Here is a 20,434-nt window from a genome sequence, read left to right as displayed (position 1 = left end):
ACAGTCTGCAAGAGCAAAAGCCACCTTAGGTCTAGTCATTGACTAGAAGGAAGAGTTGGCTCGTGCAACTCAAGAGTTGGTAGGAAATGGCTTTTTGAGCATGTCTTAATTCTGCAGAACCTCGTCGTAGTTAGAGGGGTGACAGCAGCTTATCACAGAGGACAGTTATGAGAGCTAAAGATCACTCCTTGCTCTCCTAATGTCCCCTTCTCCCCATGGAGCTGGCCAGTGAACAGTATCAACACTACACCTCAAGTAATGAATCAGCTGATGGAAAAGTGCAACACTCCTGTGATGAGTTGAATTGCCAGCCCACTCAGTGATCATTTAAAACAGGACTTGCCTTCTTTTCAGCTGACTGCATTAAAAATTACATGGTTGCAAAAGGGAGTTTGATTAAGATTTTAATAATGAAATAATGCGAGTGGGTCTTCATTAATCTTCCCTAATGCAGATCACAATCAATTGTGTGACTGTGTTACTAATTTTGCTTTCTTCCTAACATCAGAGATGTGAGAATCAAGCACAAAATGAAACCTGAGATTCTTTCTTGCCGTCCTGGCATCTCCTTTGGACTAATGCAGTGGCATTTGATTTGAAATCTTAACAGCTTTAATAATCTTAACAGCTTTAATAATAAAACAGCCTAAGTAAATCTCAGTTTTGAGCATTTACTAATGAATAAAATTTAAAAATAAACTTTTAAACACTGACTCAACCCATCAGCTTGAAACGTCTCTCTCGTTTTTGAAGACTGACTGAGAGGCTCAGAGTATTGTTTTGTCTTGTTGCAGTTTGGTGACTCTCAACAACTGCGGCTGGTTCGTATCCTGCGGAGTACAGTCATGGTTCGTGTTGGAGGTGGCTGGATGGCGCTTGATGAGTTCCTCGTGAAGAATGATCCTTGCAGGGGTAGGTAACCAGACTGTCAAAATGGACATGCAAATAATCATTTGGCTGCAGTCACTGTCAAGAGTAGTATTGTTCTTTGTCTCAAATTAGAGACTGAATTGTACAAAATGCCAGTCCTGTAAACACCAACTCATTAAATGTCCCATAATGTTCTGTTTTTGTAGGCTTTAAATCACATGGTTCAGCTCCTCTCCCCTTGCACTGATGTATGTCTGGAATAACTGCAGTGTCTTCTCCGCAGTGCCTCCAGTTTCAGAGTGGCGTAACTAGGAATTGAGCTTAGCCCAACCCGAGTTTATGGCGTGGAAGCTGCTTGTATGACTTGGCAGAAATAACATAGAGAAATGTCTGATGAAATGCTCTCAGCAGGAGAGAAGTTTCAATGCTATAAATCAAAATGAGGCAATCAAAAACAGTAAGCAGCGGAAAAAATAGAACCCCCTGTGGCCAGTGACTGCACGCAGGTTCTTAGGCTCTGCCTTCGTAGCCTTGACTTTTCACGGCATGCTCCCTAGAACCACGCTGCCGAGTCCTGAACCTTGTGCAACAGGAGTGGAAAGTGCTCTGATCAGGAAGGCTTTTTGATCCAGGGAAGCAGGGAGTGCTCTGCCTCCAAGCTCCCTAGGGCAGCTGCATCAAACGCGCTGCTTACCAGCAGACAGCTACTTAATGAGGCATCTTCTTCCGGCAGACAGCCTACCTCTGCAGGGTGCAGGTGGGCTCTGTCGGGCACCACTCCTAGAGGAACGAGCGCAGACGAAAGGAAACCCATCGTGAAGGTGCTAGCAGAGGTGCAAGTCAAACTCGGGGGGGAAAAATATGGTAAAACTGCAAAAACTGTATGTAATGGCTATGTGTGTTGGACATGAGCTGAGATCATGTAGTGAGGTAATCCTATCCATTTAGCTGGCAGTGTTAAACTTACTGTGATTTACCTCTCAAAGCTTCTGCAGAAGCTACTATTGTACAGACACATATGCCTGCAGAGCCATCCTTTATAGCTTTTTACTTTTGTTCCTCAAAAGTTCAAGGTAGTGGAAAGTCAAATGTCCAGGTTCACTGAAGGTTTAACTTGCTTATTTTTGACATCCACCAAACGTTTTTCTGAGCTCTGTTGGCAGGTAGGTAGGTAGGCTGTTGTTGTTCTGTGTCCTACTTGAGCTGACATGGACAGCTGCAGTAATTAATAACTATCCAAGTAGTTGATTAGAAGTCCTTATTACTCTAACCTCAGGTAAAGAGGCCTTTAGAGGTTGATTTGCCAGCTCTTCCCTCCCTCTTCCCCGTGTAACAGGCTTTGTATTTTATGCACCACTATAGTGTTTGCTGTCAGGCCTTGCTCCTTTTTCACAGGAAGGGCAGATGTGTAAGTCAACACCGTGGGTTGAGGGAATGCAAAGCACACCAGGCACCCCAACCCCCAAACCAGACACACTGCACATTGTGGGTAGGTGCATGGTCCTGGGTAGGATCCGCAATCCTGTAGAAGGCAGTGATTCAATGCAGCCACTGATGGCAGCTTAAGCACCTTTGCTTAAGCGTTTTGCACAGCAAATCTGCATTTTCACCAAGAGCTCCTTCTATATTCAAATAACGCAAATTTCAAAGAACTCTTGTGACAGACAGCTTAAAATGTGCTAAGACTAAGTGAAGCAGTTTTAGCTTCTATTACTTCTTTATGTCAGCAGATAAGCGCCCCAAGTGGGACTACAGCAGTCTATTCAAGTGCTAGTTCCTTTTGCTTAGGGGAATTGAGGAGCACTTAGAGGTAGCTTTTGCTCTGAGCTCTGTCCTTTGGCCTGGTGCTCTGAGGCTCTTGCATATGCAGCTGCTGTACTTGATTTCTTCTCCTGCTAACGATTTTCTTAAATGTGACCCATATCCTGTGTCATTTTTTCTAGTTCATCATCACGGGAGTAAAAATGTTACGTTCGGAATCAAACTCTTCAATTACCACTCAGCCTACTATAGGTTGGCAAACCCCTCTCTTTGTCTCCTCTTCTTCTCCTCCTTTCTCTTCATTTCTTTCCTACTTTTTTAATATATATATTTTAACAACATGCTTCACCCATCACATTTAGCTTGATTTGTTTCTATGTGGGCTGGCGCTTTGCAAGCTAATTATTTTTGACAGCTTGAAGAGTGTTTCAAAAACAATTGTCATTCAAACTGACCCAGTTAACTGCTAACAAGTCTTGCATCTATTCTTTTGGAACATTATCTAATGTGTGTTTGTATGTGTGTGTGAGTGCTCAATCACCAGTTACCTCATTATAGTTTTGATTTTGTGTTCATCATTGCATGTTGCCAAACTACCTAATTCCATAGTTTAAAATAAATGTATTTGCTGCTTTCTGGTAATCTGTATTTAGCAATTCCTCCTGGAACATTCAAGCAAGTATTATTTATTATGAGTAGCTGTAGAGTTAGCAAAACTGCTCGTCAGGTTGTGTCTATGTATTAATAGTTGATGGATTAACAATAATTTAGCACGTTGAGCATTCCATTATCACGCTGACTTCCTTTGACAGTGGTTCATTCCTGCTGGCATAAAGTGTTAGAATAAGCAAGTTCTGCACATAAACTCTTCTGTGTCCAAAATAAATGCATTGCACAGTGAGGCATTTTATTTATCCTTAAAATGTGTTAGAGTTGGCATGGCAAAAATGTCAGTAAGCGGCTTTACGGCACAATTCGTGTGTGACTAAGTCAACATCTTTCTTTGCTTCGCTGCAGCTAAAGGGAGGACAAACGTGGAGCTTCGTGAAAAGTTCATCCTGGCAGATGGGGCCAGCCAGAGCATGGCAGCGTTCCGACCGCGGGGCCGGAGATCCCGACCCTCTTCCAGGGGCGGCTCTCCCAACAGATCCACGTCGCTCTCGAGCCAGGCCGGCCAGGCAGCTGCCCCGCAGGCTGGCGCTGCCAGCACCCCCAAGGTGAGGAGCACCCGGCGCCGCGCGGGGGGAGCACCGGGCGCAGGCTGCTCCGGGCTCGAGCGCCGCCGGGGTTTTCGCTGGCCGGCAGGGAGGAAGGACCTCAGGTGTCTGGCCGTGTTTCGGAGGGTCGCAGAAACGGCCTCGGCGTTCTTCCTCTGCTGCTCTTCCTCTGCAGCACTGCAGTAGCAAAATTCTTTACAGTTAAGGTACTAAGTGAGCTAACTGGCAATTTGGGAAGGGGCTCAGACAGAGCAATCCTTTTCATTTAAGGAATAAGCACTGCCACCACCACTTCTCAGAACATCAACTCTTTCTGCGTAGTTCTTCTTTCTGCTGTAAGATTTGATCTTCCCGTAGCCTGAATGTTTGCCATTGTTTCCCACTACTGTCCTTCATGTTGTGATTTACCATTGTTTCACACAGACACCCCATCATTTAACACGCAACTATGGTAAACCATGGTTGACAAACAGCAAAACGTCAACTCCTTCTAAGCTACCAGAATCTTCAGACTGTCAAGGGTCATCTGCAGAGGTACAGTAAGGACAGCGATCCTAGTCTAATGACCTTCCCTCACTAAAACTGTCACTAGAGCTTCAGTGCTTCAGAGCTTCAGTATCCCTTGCATATTAATAGTACATTGTCCTTATCTAAGGCCCTTGTGAAACTATTTCTTTTCTGTTTTTCCTCACTCTTTCTGTGATGTGCTGTTTGTTATGGTTTTTTATAACTAAAAGTCAGTCTTAATAAACACATGCTTGAAGTTCAAATGATTAATAATAAATCATAGAATTGTACATAAGAGTATGCAATGAACTGTATGAGTAAATACAGAAAAATCCTTTTCTTTGTATAGCCTTTCAGTTACTTCACAGATTGTCTTTACCTAAAATTCCCCCTTGAGTTTATAATACACCATCATATTAATGAACTGCAGGAATGAGCTTAATAAATTTTCATGTCCAAAACAACCTCACTAAACAAAGAAATCTCCAGTCACTGTGAGGAAGGCGGCACAAAAGACTGACTGGGGCAGCTGAATCTTTCCAGCGCTGGAGAGCTGGGCTAAGGCGGGTAATGAGCAATCGTTGCTCTAGTAAGATAGCTGTTTGATGACGTCCAGGAAACGAGCTTTGGTCTCATTTCCAGCCCCTGCCTTAGGGAGAAGCTGCTAGCATAGCAGTCGAGATGGCATCAAGTTGACTGACCAGCATTTAAATGGGTTTGGAGCCCAAGCAGCTTCTCTAGTGTCAGTAGAGCCAGCGGAAAGCCTGCAGCTCGGTCGATCTGCAAGCTGACGTGTCAGCTGCCAGAGTTACCCTCGCCCTGCGTTAGAGAGACGCCCTGGTGCAGGGAAGCTCCTTCTGCCACCGCCTCTGCTGCATCTGCTCCTCACAGAGCTGCACTTGCACTTCTCTTGCTCTTCATTTGCCACCTTGCAGGGCTAAGTTGCCATAACCTTTGCGTGCCTTTACACTGCATAACCAATTGCTCACTGCCTCTTTCTGTGTGAGTAGTCGTGTTGCTTGTGTGCACTGCAGGCATCTCTGCCACTTCTGGCACACAGGACCCTTGCTGAAAAATGATTACCAGTATCTCAACATTGAGTCAATTACTGGTTTCTAATATACTCAATAATTTATAAGATTAATTGATGGTACCTTAAAGATTCATAATACATGTGCAGGGTTTAAAGGCATGGAAAGCTGTGTTGTTTTCATTGAATTATGTTGAACTGGCACTTATTTCAGATGAGAGCACTGTATTTCTTGCCTGTTGTCACTACTGTGTATAATTTCAGTGAACTTCTATTATATAAAAAATATTTAAGATTTAAGATTGTAAGTGGAGCAAGTGGGATTGGGGTCAGTTTTAATAGATTCCTGAGGCATTTGGGATTATTTTCTGTCCAAAAGAGTGGTTATGTTATGGCCGCGCAAGGATTTAACTCTAGTGACTTTGAAAGAAATATTTTCATTTGGGACTAACCGCAAATCAGGACCTCATTCCAAAAGAAAACAGAAAACAAGCAAGATAAAGCTACAGAGCAGAGACATTTCAGAAATTGTCATTTTGTTTTACCATGAAGATAATGACAAATTGAAAAAAGAATGTATTCAGCACCTATAACTGCAGCCAGAAGGATGTATCAAGCAGTTTTCATAGACAAAAAATGTAGTCTCTGTTAATTTAAGTCCTGTACCATCAACTAATCTTATGTCTGACCAATTATAAGAGGGCAGCCTTTCTCTTTTTATATATGAATTGATATACAAAGAATGCTAAAATATTGATGGCAAGCAGACTGTTGAGTGATCTTTTTTTTTTATGTGCATTTGGACTACTTCAAATACCAGCTGCTAAAACAATGTGCAAAGCTGTTCACAACCCCCAAAAAGAGCCCTTTAGTGACTCACACTATTATTTTAGATTCATAGTTAAGGTGACCGTATGTGAAACTGCTGCTTAACACCAGGCCTTATCTTCAGTAGTGGTCACTGAAACAACCATGTCTTTTCTGCACAGGGAACTCCAATTCAAGGGAGTAAACTCAGACTACCGGGCTATATATCTGGGAAGGGATTCCAGTCTGGAGAGGACAGTGGGATACTGTCAACAGCAGCCTCCAGAGTTAGAGCTCAATTTGCAGGTAAGTGTCTTGATTTTAGAGCTTGATGTGAACTAAAACCGGAGCTTTTCCCCCTGTGGGGCATGTCAGGAGGTGGGGATGGTGCCCGAGAAGAATGAGGGGAAAGCGCAGTCCTGCTGCCTCCGCATCCCTGTTGCTGGGGGTGCAGATGGTCAGAATAAGGCTCCTCTGCTCACGGGGTTCCCGGCCCTGCGCAGCAGCCGTGCCACGTGCGAATGGCAAACTTCCTGACCGTGCCATGGCCAGGGTACCCACCCAGGGAGCTAAGAACTAGGGAGCATTTGCATAAACCAAAGTATTCAGTTCTGGACAGGATCCAAATTATGCTCAGATATGATGGAGAGTAAGTGCTCATCTTATCATAACTCATCAACACTTTGAGCAGTACTGAAAAATCCTGTTTGAAACTGGAATCTTAGGTGGTTCATTTTTTTCAAGTCAGTAATATCTTAAAAGATATGTACTATCCAATTTGGCTCCCTTTGTCCAGGGAACCAGGTTTGTCAAGGCCACAAAGATTCAGTAAACAATTAGGGAATTACATAAAACCACATTAATGTTCTTCTATCAAAGATCCGTGTGTTTTTTTTTCTTCATGATGTGCATTGTTTGCCCAGACTTTGACTTCAAAAGACTTGTAGAAACATCATTTACTCATTACTCTCTGATTGGGAAATGATTTTCCTCCTTTTACTTGTGGCTTGCCAATATATGATTTTGATTTAAAAAATTGAGGGTACACATTTTAAAACGGAGTCAGATCTCAGATGTGTATGTTAAAAAAATGAAGATGCTAGATGTTGAATTCTGATTCATAGCTGAGAAAATGGAGGAGGAAAGGCTGTTTAGTAAACACGTTCTGCATGACTGCGTGATCAAGAAAGGCTGCCAGGAAAACACGTTTTTTTATGAGCTGGGCTAGTGACTAAATTACTTGTGCCTCAGCATCTGATCTCTCCTTTCCTCTCTTAGCGGGAAAGGGGAACCTTGAGGATCATCCCGTTTCCCTGGCAGAGGTCTCGGGTGTAGGTTGTGCCCCAAGTTATTTCTGGGACTGCTGGAGACACAGACACTCTCCCCCTCCTCACCTGGGATGCTCTTCTCTTTCTAGAAACGCGAAGAACTCCGAGTAGATCTGCCAGCCGCGCGGGAAGCAAGGCTGGCAGCAGGTCAAGCAGCCGCCGGGGCAGCGACACATCCGATTTTGACATTTCAGAAATCCAGTCTGTATGCTCAGATATGTCAGAAACTGTTCCTGCTGCAAGCAAACCGACACCCCGAGCAGGTTCTCGGCCAGGATCAGTAAAGCCTTCTAAAATTCCAACTCCCAAAAGAAGGCCACAAGCCAGCAAACCTGGCAAGCCCTTGAAGAGATAATATGTTTGCCTCTGTAAAGGCGTTTACTTTTGCAATAAATATTTAAGTTTCCAAGATGTAAAATATTGTGTAGAAATTATTATGAAATATCACAGGAAGTGGATTTTTAATTCCGGAGATGGCCTTATTTGTGTATTTGTCTTCTTATTTTATGTGTATATTTTTTGTCAGATTTTTTTTTGTTTATGCCATATCCTATGAGAAGGGGGAAGAGTTTTAATGTAAACTAACAATTGTACACAGTAATGTGTAGAAAGTACACTAAAAATAATTCCTGAATGTACAGTGTACTGAATGTACAGTCAGTCTCTGCAACCTGAATACAATAGGTCTATCACTATGTCATTAGGCAACAATAAAGGATACCTCATGATTTTTCTTTAAAAAAGGAAAAAAAAAAAGCCAAAAGACACAATTACACATTTTGACCTAACTAAACAAACAGTAACGGATGTATCTCAGAGGTACTAAGGAATACAAGGACACATTCACAATACCCTTATTTATACAGCCTCTCCTGGAGAACTCACAGAGTTTATTAAGCACTTGCCAGTACTATGATACTCCAGTACCTTGCAGCATTTCTGTGCCATTGCTTTCAACAAGGCCAGATACATTCTGGATACTTGAACTATTATTCTCTAAGAATATCAGTATAAAGTGCATTCATGTAAATGTGAGGTTTTCTTTTGCTTGAGTGGATGGTAGCACTGTATCATTGAACTCATTTTGTATCAAAGCAATTTTGTTTGCAGAAAGCTCTGAAATAAATATGACCCTTAACTTTATTGTAGTTTTTATTTCACAGGAAGATAATTTTGTGCATTATGTTTTAGCATTTGCAGGTGCTAAAACTGAAGGCTGAGTTGGGTTCATTACCTGTAGGTAATGGTGGTATCTACATTGTCTGCTAACATCCTCACTAGGAATATTACTAAGATGGTCCTGTCTAAGTTGTCAGAAGAGCTTCCTACACAAACAGGAGGTACAGGTCACACAATTTGTAAGAAATGCAAAAAAATGTTGAAAAGATGAATTCCACCCATTTCGATCTATCAGAATCCACTCGTGTCAGGATTTTCTCCAGCATGTAGAACTCTGCCCAGAGAGAATCTGTACAAGTGTTTGCAGAATGCAGACAGAACCACCTCCGCTCTCCTGCAAATGTCCAAGGTAAGTGCAGCCGGGGGGACCCTTGGGGACAATGTGGGTGACGGCACTTGGCAAAAAGTTCACTATCCTTTCCCATGGTTTCCCTTTGGCCCCGCAGCTGGTGGCCTGCAAGCTTCATGGGCATATGAAAAAGCACATTTTGCTACGTAAGTCAGGCCTTACCGCAGTCAGCTCCTGCAGCCATTCTCAGAAGATGTTCTACACACAGGGCAGGCAGGAGATGGGCTGCGGCGCTTAGTCCCGAGAGAACAGGCGCAGGGTCTGTGGCCCTTCCCGAGTGCACAGAGCAGCTCCCTCTGCCCACAGCAGAGCTGACAAATACCTTGAAGAACCTTGTATGTGTGTAGTGCTCTTAGCTCTGAACATACCCATAACTGCTGATGAATTCTACTATTAAAAGCCCAAATCTCTCTCAAAATATTAAACCTTACTCAACTGTCTTCCAGAAATGACTAAAATGTACTAGATTGACACTTAGAATTCCAAGGGCAAAAAGGCTTTCCAAACATGTTCCCTGCACCTTTTATAAAAATCATATTGCCAAGAGCCCCCCAAATAAATATTGGATCCTCTGCACTTCTATGCTCCACAGACAGAACTTCAGAAATTGAGGAGAAGTGTCTATACTGTGACGTTTCCCAGTAGCACGGAGCCCCGTGTCCAGGCAGACAGATGTGCTCATGGTGCGGGCAGCATGGCTGCTGGCACAAACAAGCACGGTAATGAGTCCTGCTGTAACTGGTCTGGGATTAGGTGCACGTTTCTTCTGGGAATATGCTTAATTATTACTTTTACACTAATAAACTGCATTTAAAAAGTGGATTATTTGAACATGATCCTAGCGGCCAACAGTCTGTCATATAAAGAAGAAATTAAATTGGCAAGCTCATCTGCTGGGCCAGCTCTGAGAACCACCAGCAGGAGATTAAACTGCAGTAGGGAGTAGGTTACAAGAAGGGTCTATTAAAACTGAGCTAAGGAAGCAGTAATACTGTCATTCCTGTAGTTTGAAAATCTCTCTTCCTTGGTTCCAGCATAAATGAGAGAGGGAGGATCAGCCCTATAACTGAATGCGCACCTTGCAGTCTTTCTGCACCACCTCATCACCAGAGAAGCATTTTTTTCCACATTTATTATCCCATGTTCAAAAACCAGATGTTGATCATAAATTCATCTTGCCTTCAGGATAGCTAAAAGGGAATCTTTTAGTGTAGCATGGCCTGGGTTATTAGATCTATACATTCTGTGATTCACTTGGGCACTGCTGGAGCAGAGATTCAGGGAAGAGAAGAAGCCCATGAAGAAAAGAAGCCCATGGCCACAAGAACAGTGTTGTCTCATGGGTAGTTCATATTTCACACATGTAAAATCTGAATCAATGCTTGATCCTTTCCATCTCCGTGTTTCACTGCCTTCAGAATAGGAAAATTTAGAAACCTACAGATGAGACCTGTAAGTAAATAATATACGAACAGAAGGGCTAGTAGTATCTTGTACCCTGGGCACCTTCAGCCTGTTCAGAATAGATACATTGTGAACTTCTTAATTATATGCTAATAGAATAGAGGATGGCATTTCTAGCTGCCTGCAGCACATTGTGTTAAAAAGCACGGGGGTGAGGTTGCATATGACCTTAAATTAAAAGCAAATGCACTTAATAAACTGTGTTGCAAGCAAGCAGCTCAGCAGCAGCATTTGAACCCTTAGCTGCCTCTGCTGATGTCCACCATGGGAACTCCAGGGCTGTTTACACCCCACAGAAGAAGAGGAGCTGTAGTGCTCACATATGTCAGACAAGTACATGGCAGATGACACACGGATGGGCTCTCCTCCTTGCTGTTCTGTGAGTAACCCCACAGACGGGAAACGAGCATCGGGAAACAGAGCCCTGATTTGCTGCATCTCACTACAGCTGCCTTAATGGCTTCCAGGTGTTCCCACTCCTTAACCCCAGGTTTAGCATCTGACCCTGCCCTGAATGAGTGGTGGACCTTGGAAAGGAAAACTGAGGAGGTTTGTATCTTGTTTTAAGGTGAATGTGTTTTGTGGAGAAAAGAATGAGTGCTTTCCTGATGAATAGAGGTCTCTACTGACCTTGAATAGCCTATCTGCAGAGAACACAGTGTGATGAGATAGTTGGTTTGATTGCTTACTTTAGGTGTGTTTTTGTTGGTGGTGGGTTTTTTTTTTCTTTTTTTCTTTTTTAGTAGTAGAGCTCTTTGGTAGTGTGGATGAGTTAAGGGTAGAGAGGTTTTTAGATCTTTAAAAGAGAAGGAGGTTGTATTTGTTAAAAAGTGAAATAGCAAAAATAGTTTTTCAGAAATAATGGCTGAGATAGCAACTTAAATTACATGTAACTTGCGTGAAAATAAGCGGTACCTGGTGTTGCTGAGGTGTTTTCTGTGCAGATGGAAGGCCTTCTGCTCAGATTAGTTCAGAATGTGACTGCTGCCAGTGAAGTGGTATCTCACCTGAAGCTCAGGGCGTCCTGGGGGATGTAGTTTCATGGTGAAGTAGTTTAAATGGTCTGACCTGCAACCTGTGGGACTAAAACTGTATCTGAACGTTGAAAGGAAGAACTGTGTAACCTAGCTGGCATCCTGGGTGAGTAAGCAAGCTAATAGATGTGGTCTTAACACTTGGATGATTGCATATGAGTAAAAACCTCAAACCATAAATGCTGCCCTGTCAACATATAAAAATGTGTTTTGTTCCTATGGGAGGAGACATCCAGAGTGGTGATAGTTCTGCTGTGACAGGAAAAGCTGACTTGGAGATTTTGGGGGGGTGGGGGTGGAGGGAAAGACAGGCATTATAGTCTTCTTGGCATTTCAGCGTTGTTCTCTTTTCGGGTCTTTGCGAAATACTTTTCCAAGCCCTCTTATTATTGGCAAAATAAAGATTATCTGAAGACCTATGGAATGGGTTACACTGTCTGGGCTATGCCTACAGGTAATGAGTTAATTTAAGAAATGAATGTCTATATAGAAGCTCATGAACAAAGATAGGTTTTGATTTGTAATGAGAACCTTGACTCCCACTGGTTAGAAGAGGCTGCATAGCTTAATTTCAAATCAAAGTGTTGTTAGAAGGGCTATAGAACAAACCAAAACGCACATGATGACAAATTAATTGGGACTAGATAGTATTCGCTAAAGGTTTCTAAAAGAATTGAAGTAGCAAAGTAGTTGAAAGGTGGCACCTCCAACTAGTAGTTACTATCCATTTCATGTGGGCTTGGTATCAGGGCACTGCAAAGGGGCTAATGAAACTGGTGCTGTATGGGAAACTGATGATTAGTGTGCACTTGAAAAAGGGGTAGAAGCAAAAATAAAGGATATATTAGTGGAATTATGAATAAAAATACTATGGAGGTCAGTTTAATTTACAGAGCGGAGGGAGGCCTTACAAACTGGAACACCTTGAAGGGATTAAATGGTGTCTGCAAAAGTTGGGACAACTTAAGATGGACAACAGGGGAGTTGTGGTGAAAGACCTTGCCAAGTATCTCTTCAAGTTCTTAAAGGAACCGTGCACTTATGGGAAGAAGAAAGGTCTTCATGAGCGTTAAGTAGCGCTTCAAATCTAGGAAAGACAGTGTGGGAGTACGTGGCCAATTTTAACAAGCAATCTGTTGTGGAGCCCTTGACAACCTTTAACACAAAGCCGCAGACACTGGTCATGTTGTTGGAAGAGTGTTCTGGAAAAAAAGCCCTGCTGTATTTGTGCGATGCATCTGGCCTCCTGGGAAGTGTGCATTTGTTTCCACTGACTATAGGGCTGCATTGACTAGCTCAGACCTAGCCAACTAACTTCTAGGTGGCGACCTCAGGTAGGGTGAAGCCTATCCCAACTTAATGATTTTTATTTTCTTGCGATGTGCAACAGGGGATGAGACTTTCACAGTAATTGAGAAGTTCTGCCCCTGTTACTGGCTATTGTCACTTACAAGCCCTTCCATCTCTGTTTCACTGAATGTGAAACATCATGTTATCTGGCACTGTATCTAGGTTTGCATTGAGGAAAGGCAAAGATGGGCAATGACTTAATTGCTCTCAAATTAAGGCACTTTTACACTTGAGTTCCTGGAGCCCCCCAGCAGCAAACCTAGGTATAAAGGAGCATGTTCCCTACTGCATTGCTCCTTGGCCAGGCTGTCGTGTGACTGCATATACCCTGCAAGGTCTGCATGACTCCCAGTCCCGTTAGTATCAGCGTACGCAGGCCCATCTCTAATGGGGCACTGGAAGGCAGTGCTTGTCCTTAAGATCAACTGCTTAAAACCTTAAGTGATGATAAGAATAGTGCATTAACATGTTTCTCTCCCTTTCAAGTATTTCATGGATCAGTAGAGCATGACAGAAAAGGAGCCCAAAAGGCAGAGCTGTTCATTATTGAGTTTTTATTTGCATTCTATAAATAGTCACACCCAGTTGTGCTTATCGACAAAAGAGCCTGGAATGAAGAAAAAAGAAAAAAACTTTATATTACACTGCTATTGCATACAGAATTCAACAATTAATTTACATGTTTACAAGAAATATTTCCTGGAAAGAATTTCATTGAAAAGCTCTTCTCATACAGTTTGAAATGAATCCAGAACACAGTTCATTGTGCTCAAATTTAAGTGTGGATCACTGAAACTCCCCCCCCCTCCCCCGAAGTGAACTTAATTTGTTCCTGAGCGGTTTCTGTTTAAAACACAACAAAGCACACAAATGTGCTGCTCCAGCCCACTGCCCCGGCCGAAGGCAGGCAGGATGGTGACGGCGCGCGCCGCTTCCCCGCATTGTGTCCCTGGTTTCCCTCACGAACGCGCCTGCGAGCGCCGCCAACGGCGCTTTCGCGCTGTGACTGTGCGGCCGCCGCCACCTCGCGTGTGGCGCGGGGGGGAAGCGACGGCGGCCGTTGCTGACCCCGCGCTGACCCCGGCAGCCGCCTCCCGGGCAGCGGGAGGACCAGCCTGGCCTCAGGGAGGCCCCGCTCGCAGCTCCCGCCACCGCTCGGGGAGGGTCTTGGTTCAGCTGCAGCCTCTTCGGCACCTGCTCGGGCTTCGGAGCTTGGTGGGTGTCGTTACCTACCACCATGGACGCTTTTCCATGTGTTTTCCACACTTTTCTACAGCTTGAGGGCTCATGCATGCTGTGTTTGCCTGCTTATGAGGTTATGAGATAATAAAGAAATAATCTTTTTTTTTTTCCCCCTCTCCCCTGCTTCTTTTTTAATTTATTTTTTTGGTGAGAGTTTGTCTGTTTTCTCCTATGAGGTTTTACTGAGTCTTTCCCATTTCCCAAAGGAGCTTTTGTTCTTCGTGATGCGAGGGGTTTTTTTTTATTAAAAAAAAAAAAAAAAAAACAAAAAAGAAACTGTAGGTCTTACTAGAGGAATAAGCCCTTCTTTATTATTAACCTCTTGAATAAGCACTTACTACTCTCGTCACTTTTATGTTTTCCATGCAAAAGAGCTCCACTTCACCTCTGAGTGTCCACTCTTGTTTCAAGTGATTTGTGTCTAGCTGTCTAAAAATGTGATCTCTCCCAGTAAAAGGGGAGCCTCTGTGTGGAGCACCCGTGGATCCACAAGGAGCAATGGGGGCAGTTTGTTGGCTCAAGCCCCCAGACCAGGGATCATTGCCACCTCCTGCAGGACTCACTGTCCCTGTTGGCCAGCAGGACTTCTGTGATAGTTGGGACTGCTCATGGGCAAGAAGCCCTGTTTTCCCAACAGAATTGTGTTAGACTGGGGAAGGTTATGCACAAATAGCACTCTTCCTTTGCTGCTGTTGGACTGCTTTGTCAGGCTGGATGCCTGATGTTTTCTTTCAGTTAGTGCCTGTATCTCTATGCAATGGCAAGTACTTAGCTCTGTGATCCCTTACAGGAGACCCAAGCAGGACAATCCAGTTGCTCCACGTGTTCTGCTTGATGGAAGTGGACCAGGATTTTGATTATCTGCTAAGTTCAAACCTATTAGGAAGAGCTCAGTAGTAGGACTAGGGATTGTAACATGTGGTTTGTGCTTTTTTAAGCCCTCATCAAGGGCAGGATGATGTGAAGAGTCTGGTTTAGTAATGCTTCTTTATTAGAAACATAGCTACAATTTTATATTGAAAAAAACTACTTAAGCTTATATATTTCTTCTAAAGGAAAATAGCAAGGTCTGCATTTTTTTTCTGAATCTGGATGAAATCTAGAATGAATTTCCCTAAGCACTGTATTTGAAAAAGATTCATTTTTTATAAGATGTATTTAGGCCATTTTTGGTCACGGAACTGACCTTCACATAGTGTATAAAATGACCATTAGTTTACAAATCTGTTCCTAGAATTTTCTTTGAAAAATCATCCACGATGTTTTGAGCTTGCAGGATTAGTCACCCTGTCATAATCTGCTCTGCTAAGGAAAACTTGCTAAAATGTAAGAAGCCAAGGGACATACACTTGAGCATTTGCGTGCACCTGAGATTTCTGCTAGCAGGAATGGGGTTTCAAAAAGTGAATCTGATATTAAGCTTTAATGGATAAACTACCCTGGCTTAGTGGCATACAACATAGTTGGAATAAAAAATAGTTTTTGAGTTTTTGCCAATCTCTATGCATTGTCTTCAAGAGTGCAATCTTGCATAGTCTGGAAAAACAGGTCCAAAAAAAAAAAAAAAAAAAAAAAAGGTCTTGGATACAATAACAAAAACCCAAATATTTCTGCTATTATATCTGCTCTCTTAAAAATAAACAAAGCAGAAAAACCCCTACTATAATCAGGGTGCCAAGAAGCATGGAAATTAGAAGTTTGTCCTATGTCTTTTTGTTTATCCAAGTCAATGATTATATTAGTCAGATTCTTTGGCCCTAAATGCAGTTTTCTCTGCTATTAAACTCAAGGGTATATGATATGGTGTCCGAATCTAAATAAATAAAAGCAAACATTTTCAAATGAATGCAGTTCTCAAACGATGTTTGAGGGGAGGCAAAGTGATGACATTTATTTTAAAATAAATAAAAGATGCATTATTAATAAAAATAATAAGAGATGCCTTGTTGTTCAATAATTATAAGAGGTATGATTGTCCAAGTATGATAACATTAAGTAGCAGATGTTGGTAGGGCAATATTTGGGGTAGCTGCTCTAACTTTGTGTCAGTTTTTGAGATCTGTTTTTCAGGTTATTTGTGCCTGTTTGCACATATGAGCACGAATGTCAGCCTGAGGTCATTTGCAGGGCAGCATACGGACACATGGAGGCCCTGGAAGGTGGAGCTGGAGATAAAATCAGCTGGATTAAAGTTTCCAAGAGGAGAAAACATAATTTTGTTGTGATACTAACTTGCAAGGAAACATTTTTGCTATAAATTGCGCTGTGTAGATATACATGCGTAGTCCCTGATTGGAGTTGCAGCTGTGACTCTCACTGGGGAGACCTAGTTAATTACACATATCAGAGATAATATAATTTATTCACACCTATTATAATAGCAGAAACATGGCTGAAATATGTGTGCCTGCAGATGACAAAAGATTTTGTCCTAGTTTGCATCCTGTGTAAGGATGCTGTGTCACAGTGACAACGGTATCGTGGATGACTAAGCGTACTAAAATAGAACTCCCAATTCACTTCAATGTGCTTTTATTTAGAAATAGATGCCAGACCTTACCAGCTAAAGCATAAGCTGATGATACTGGAGGACAAAGCTACTTTATCGACTCTGAGCTTTGGGGAGTGGGGAGAGAAGTTTGGATTGACTTGACCAAGCAGGGAGCAAGATGGCTAAATATGAAGTTCCATTTATATTTTTTAAGTCAATGCTTACATGTGTTTTCTGTCAAGAATGTAGGTTTTATTTTTTGAGGTTTCTTTTTGGTGATTGTTTGTTTTCATTTGAGGTTTTCAGGAGGGGAGACTGTCCAAAAGAAAACAAGGAGTCTTGGATTTAACATAATCTTTTTTAACAGCTGTTATTTGGCAGGGCCTTTTCATGGCAGTAAAGCAGAGGAAAAACAGTGTTTCTTCTAGCTAATATAACCTCAGCAGAGTTTTTGATCAGAGAGACATTGCAGAGTGGTGTAAAGAAGCTAGCCTTTCAGCCTGAGAGATCCTGGCATAATTCTTGAGATAGCATTTCTTGACACAGCTTTGAAATGTGCCAATATAAAGCACCTGTGTTGGTGATCATTCTCTATTTGAAAAATAACAAATTACCGGATATGAGAAAAATACAGTATGTGGCAGTCTCCCGGCTAGTCTTGGCTCGCCTCCAAAATGCTTTGGTGATGCTGTGCTCCCAACAAGCATCAGTGCAACATGCCGCGTTGTGTTCTCAACAGTTCCCATGGTCACTCTCAGATCTCTAACTCTTTGATGTCTGGCTCTGCAAGCGTGGTTATGGCACGTTGCCAGCACTTTTCCTCTCGCAGAACTGAAGGCTGTATCTCCAGCGATGACTGGCAGCAATGAGCTGGCAAAAACAGAAATGGCATTTCTTGCTCACAGGGTGCTCGTTTTCTTCTTCTTGGATTTTGTGGTTCTGAGTGGGGAAAAAAAGTAAACTGAATATTGGGTACTTTTCCTTTGTGTGAACTGAACAAAACCAAGAAATGAAGTGGCGTGTGAGAATACAAGAGTCAATACATGTGAATACTTCGGAAAACCCCAAATATAATCAAGTCTAACTTTAATCTTCAACAGTATGCCCCAAGGTCTTTTCTTCTTGTTCGTACGTATTTCTTCCTACATTTCACAAATAGCATTCGCCTTTAGAAAGGAATCTAAAATGTATTGAAAAATGTTGTTGTTTATTTCTGCTGAGGTCAGTTGCTAGTTGATTAGAAAGGGGTAAGTGTTCTAGGTACTTCAAAAGTACTTGAAAACCTTCTCTTGCTTCACTCTTATGCTAGTGCCATCATATTATCCAAGTTTTGCTCCAAAGATGCATTTAAAATTCAAAAGCAGACAAAAAGGGAGAAAAGGAAAGTTACTCATGGTGAGCTGAGAATTCCTCTAAACGATGCGGCCCAAACAGGATTATCTTTGAGCATTTGATAAAGCTACTTGGTCTACAGGCTAGAAGAGCTCTGTTGCTAGGAAGTGTCTTGATTGCAAACTTGTGAACTTGTGGTTATTGCGGCACTGCTGGTCCCTTATTTGAGTAACTGTCTCTACAGAATACTGCTCTGCTCTGATGATTTTATAACCAAGATAGCTAAAAAGCAGGAAAAAGGGAAGTATGGATATGCGTGCCTTGCAGATAGGAAACAGAGCAGTAGATTAAGCAGTTTGGCTGGGAATGTTCAGGAAATCTGCTGGCAAATCAGGAACCCAGTTTGGCATGCTCTAACACTCACCAAGTCCTCCACCTGGAAAGAACATCCCTCCTCTTTATGCACCTCATTACTTTACGTGTGTGTTTATGAGCCTACATTTAAACCTCCTTGTTTGAAAAGACAACTGGAGTTATCTGGAAAGTCTGTAAGCTCAATGTCACATTGAACCCGATATGTAAGGAATTATGGTTTAAAAACAAAACAAAAACACACAAATTAGATGACAGTGTTCACTTATAGAAGATTTTCTGATGAAGAAGGTGCACATGCACAAGTCAAGCGGTAATACTGTGCACATCAGTTGTTTCTGCTGGAGATCACAGGGTGGAAGGAAACACAAACATGAATATGAATTTATCTTCTAGTTTGGGACTCTGGAATGTTTCTGTTTTAATAGTGTTCTAATAAAATCAAAATGCTGAATATTTCCCAGCCAAGTTATAAATAGAATGTAGGCACTCTCCTTGTTATACAGAAACATAGACTGCAGTAGGAGAGCACACACAAAAGGGGGGGGGGGAACAATTAAAAATGCTGACATTTTACTTGTCTCTCAAAGTTGCTGCACTTTTGGTATTAAGCAGCTGTAGTTTCTCCTTCGTGTTCCCAGGTAATTGATCTATCCTCATGACCTGGAATGGCATGAAATGACCTTATGGCACAGGAGACGTGTCCTACCACTGGTGGGTGAGCGAATGGTTGCCTCATGGAAAACCTGCAGAGGTGACTGTGTCTAAAAGCCTACCTAGCCTCAGCTTTGAGACTGTGAAATCAAGCAACTAGGAATCAGTGAACTGGGGGGAAAAAAGTAAGAGTGTAGTTCTTCTTCTTGTGTTATAACCCATGTGGTCTTTATTTGTGAGTCCGGTGAAGGCCCACACAGATTATTAAGGCCTTGAAACACATGTCATGCTAGAAGAGGCTGAGGGAGCTGAGATTGTTTAGCCTGAGGTGAGGAGATTCCAGGGGCATCTTACTGATAGAAATAATAATTATGTGATTAGAGGAGTAAAGAAAATGGAGCCAGGTTCTTCTCAGTGGTAGCCAGTGACAGCACAAAAGGCAGAACTGAAATATAGGGAATTCCAACTTAAACATAAGAAAACTTTTTTACTGATCAGGTGTTTAAACACTGGAACAGGTTGCCCAGAGAGGCTGTGGAGTTGCCATTCTTGTGCATATTCAAATCCCAGCTGGAGCCCTGGGAAACCTGATCTCATTGCTCTGACCGCGGTGGCTTGACTAGATGATCTCCAGGGGTCCCTCAGAAATTCTCTGGTTCTGTGAATTGCACCATTACCTTAGAATATCCCTAATGGTATTTTTTAACAAAACTTGATATTCATAATACTGCCAGTGCCAAGCACATCAGCTGCAGCTATGGCTCCCATTAGGCAAGGCCTACTTGGAAAGACCATGGAAGAGCAGGACAAAGAAACAGAGGCACACACTCCTTGGGCAGTGCTCTAGTTACAGACTCTCTCTTTTCTTAGAAACAGAGATCTCTGGGTTCAGTTCCAAGGTCTGCATGAGTAATGAGGGAGATTTGAATGCACAGGCCTCACTGGTTATAAATGCAGCAATCCAAATTAGTATTTCTGAACCAATTTGCCCTCTGTTCAGCACTTTGGGGAAACAGAGATGCATTCATTCTGTGAGAACCTCTTCAGAGATCTATTCACAGATCTATTCACTCATGGGAAGTGTTACATCTTGGAGCATGTGCGAGAGAAAGCTACTTTAACTGATTGCATGAGCAGCTAACTGAAAGCCAGATTGTGCCAGGTCTCTGTGCGAGCTCCAAAGTGGCAAGTGTTCTGCTTGGAGTGAGAAGCCACTGTGAGATCATCCACTCTTCCCCCTCTCTAGGGCTCATCAGTGGAGTGGGCACTGGAGAACGAAGACAAATCTGCTGCGTGCTCTCTAAGGGTAGCTAAGGGAGCTGAAAAGTGCCCTCCGTGTGTCTATCTGCTAAAGGCTTCTGACTATCTATAACAGGACAGTGAGATGTAGGTGCTCAAGCAGCGTTGGATGTTCTTAGGTTGCATAAAGAAAGGGAAGTTTATAAAG

General features: G+C 42.6%; 1 protein-coding gene across 1 annotated transcript in view; it reads left to right on the top strand.

Annotated features, from left to right (window-relative positions):
- Window positions 1-8,254, top strand: part of LOC148593556 (dystonin-like) — a 98,003-nt gene extending 89,749 nt beyond the window's left edge. The window contains 5 exon segments of the mRNA XM_088530548.1: window positions 795-912; window positions 3,649-3,848; window positions 4,272-4,382; window positions 6,375-6,498; window positions 7,610-8,254. Of these exon segments, the coding sequence (XP_088386674.1) occupies window positions 795-912; window positions 3,649-3,848; window positions 4,272-4,382; window positions 6,375-6,498; window positions 7,610-7,875 (819 nt within the window). The 3' untranslated portion in view covers window positions 7,876-8,254.
- Window positions 8,255-20,434: the final 12,180 nt, after the last annotated feature.

This window comes from Tinamus guttatus, unplaced genomic scaffold, assembly GCF_059628265.1.
Source record: "Tinamus guttatus ecotype Peru unplaced genomic scaffold, ASM5962826v1 Tinamus_guttatus_pri_ptg000383l, whole genome shotgun sequence".
Classification (NCBI taxonomy): domain Eukaryota; kingdom Metazoa; phylum Chordata; class Aves; order Tinamiformes; family Tinamidae; genus Tinamus; species Tinamus guttatus.
This window is presented reverse-complemented; position numbering and strand designations above follow the sequence as displayed.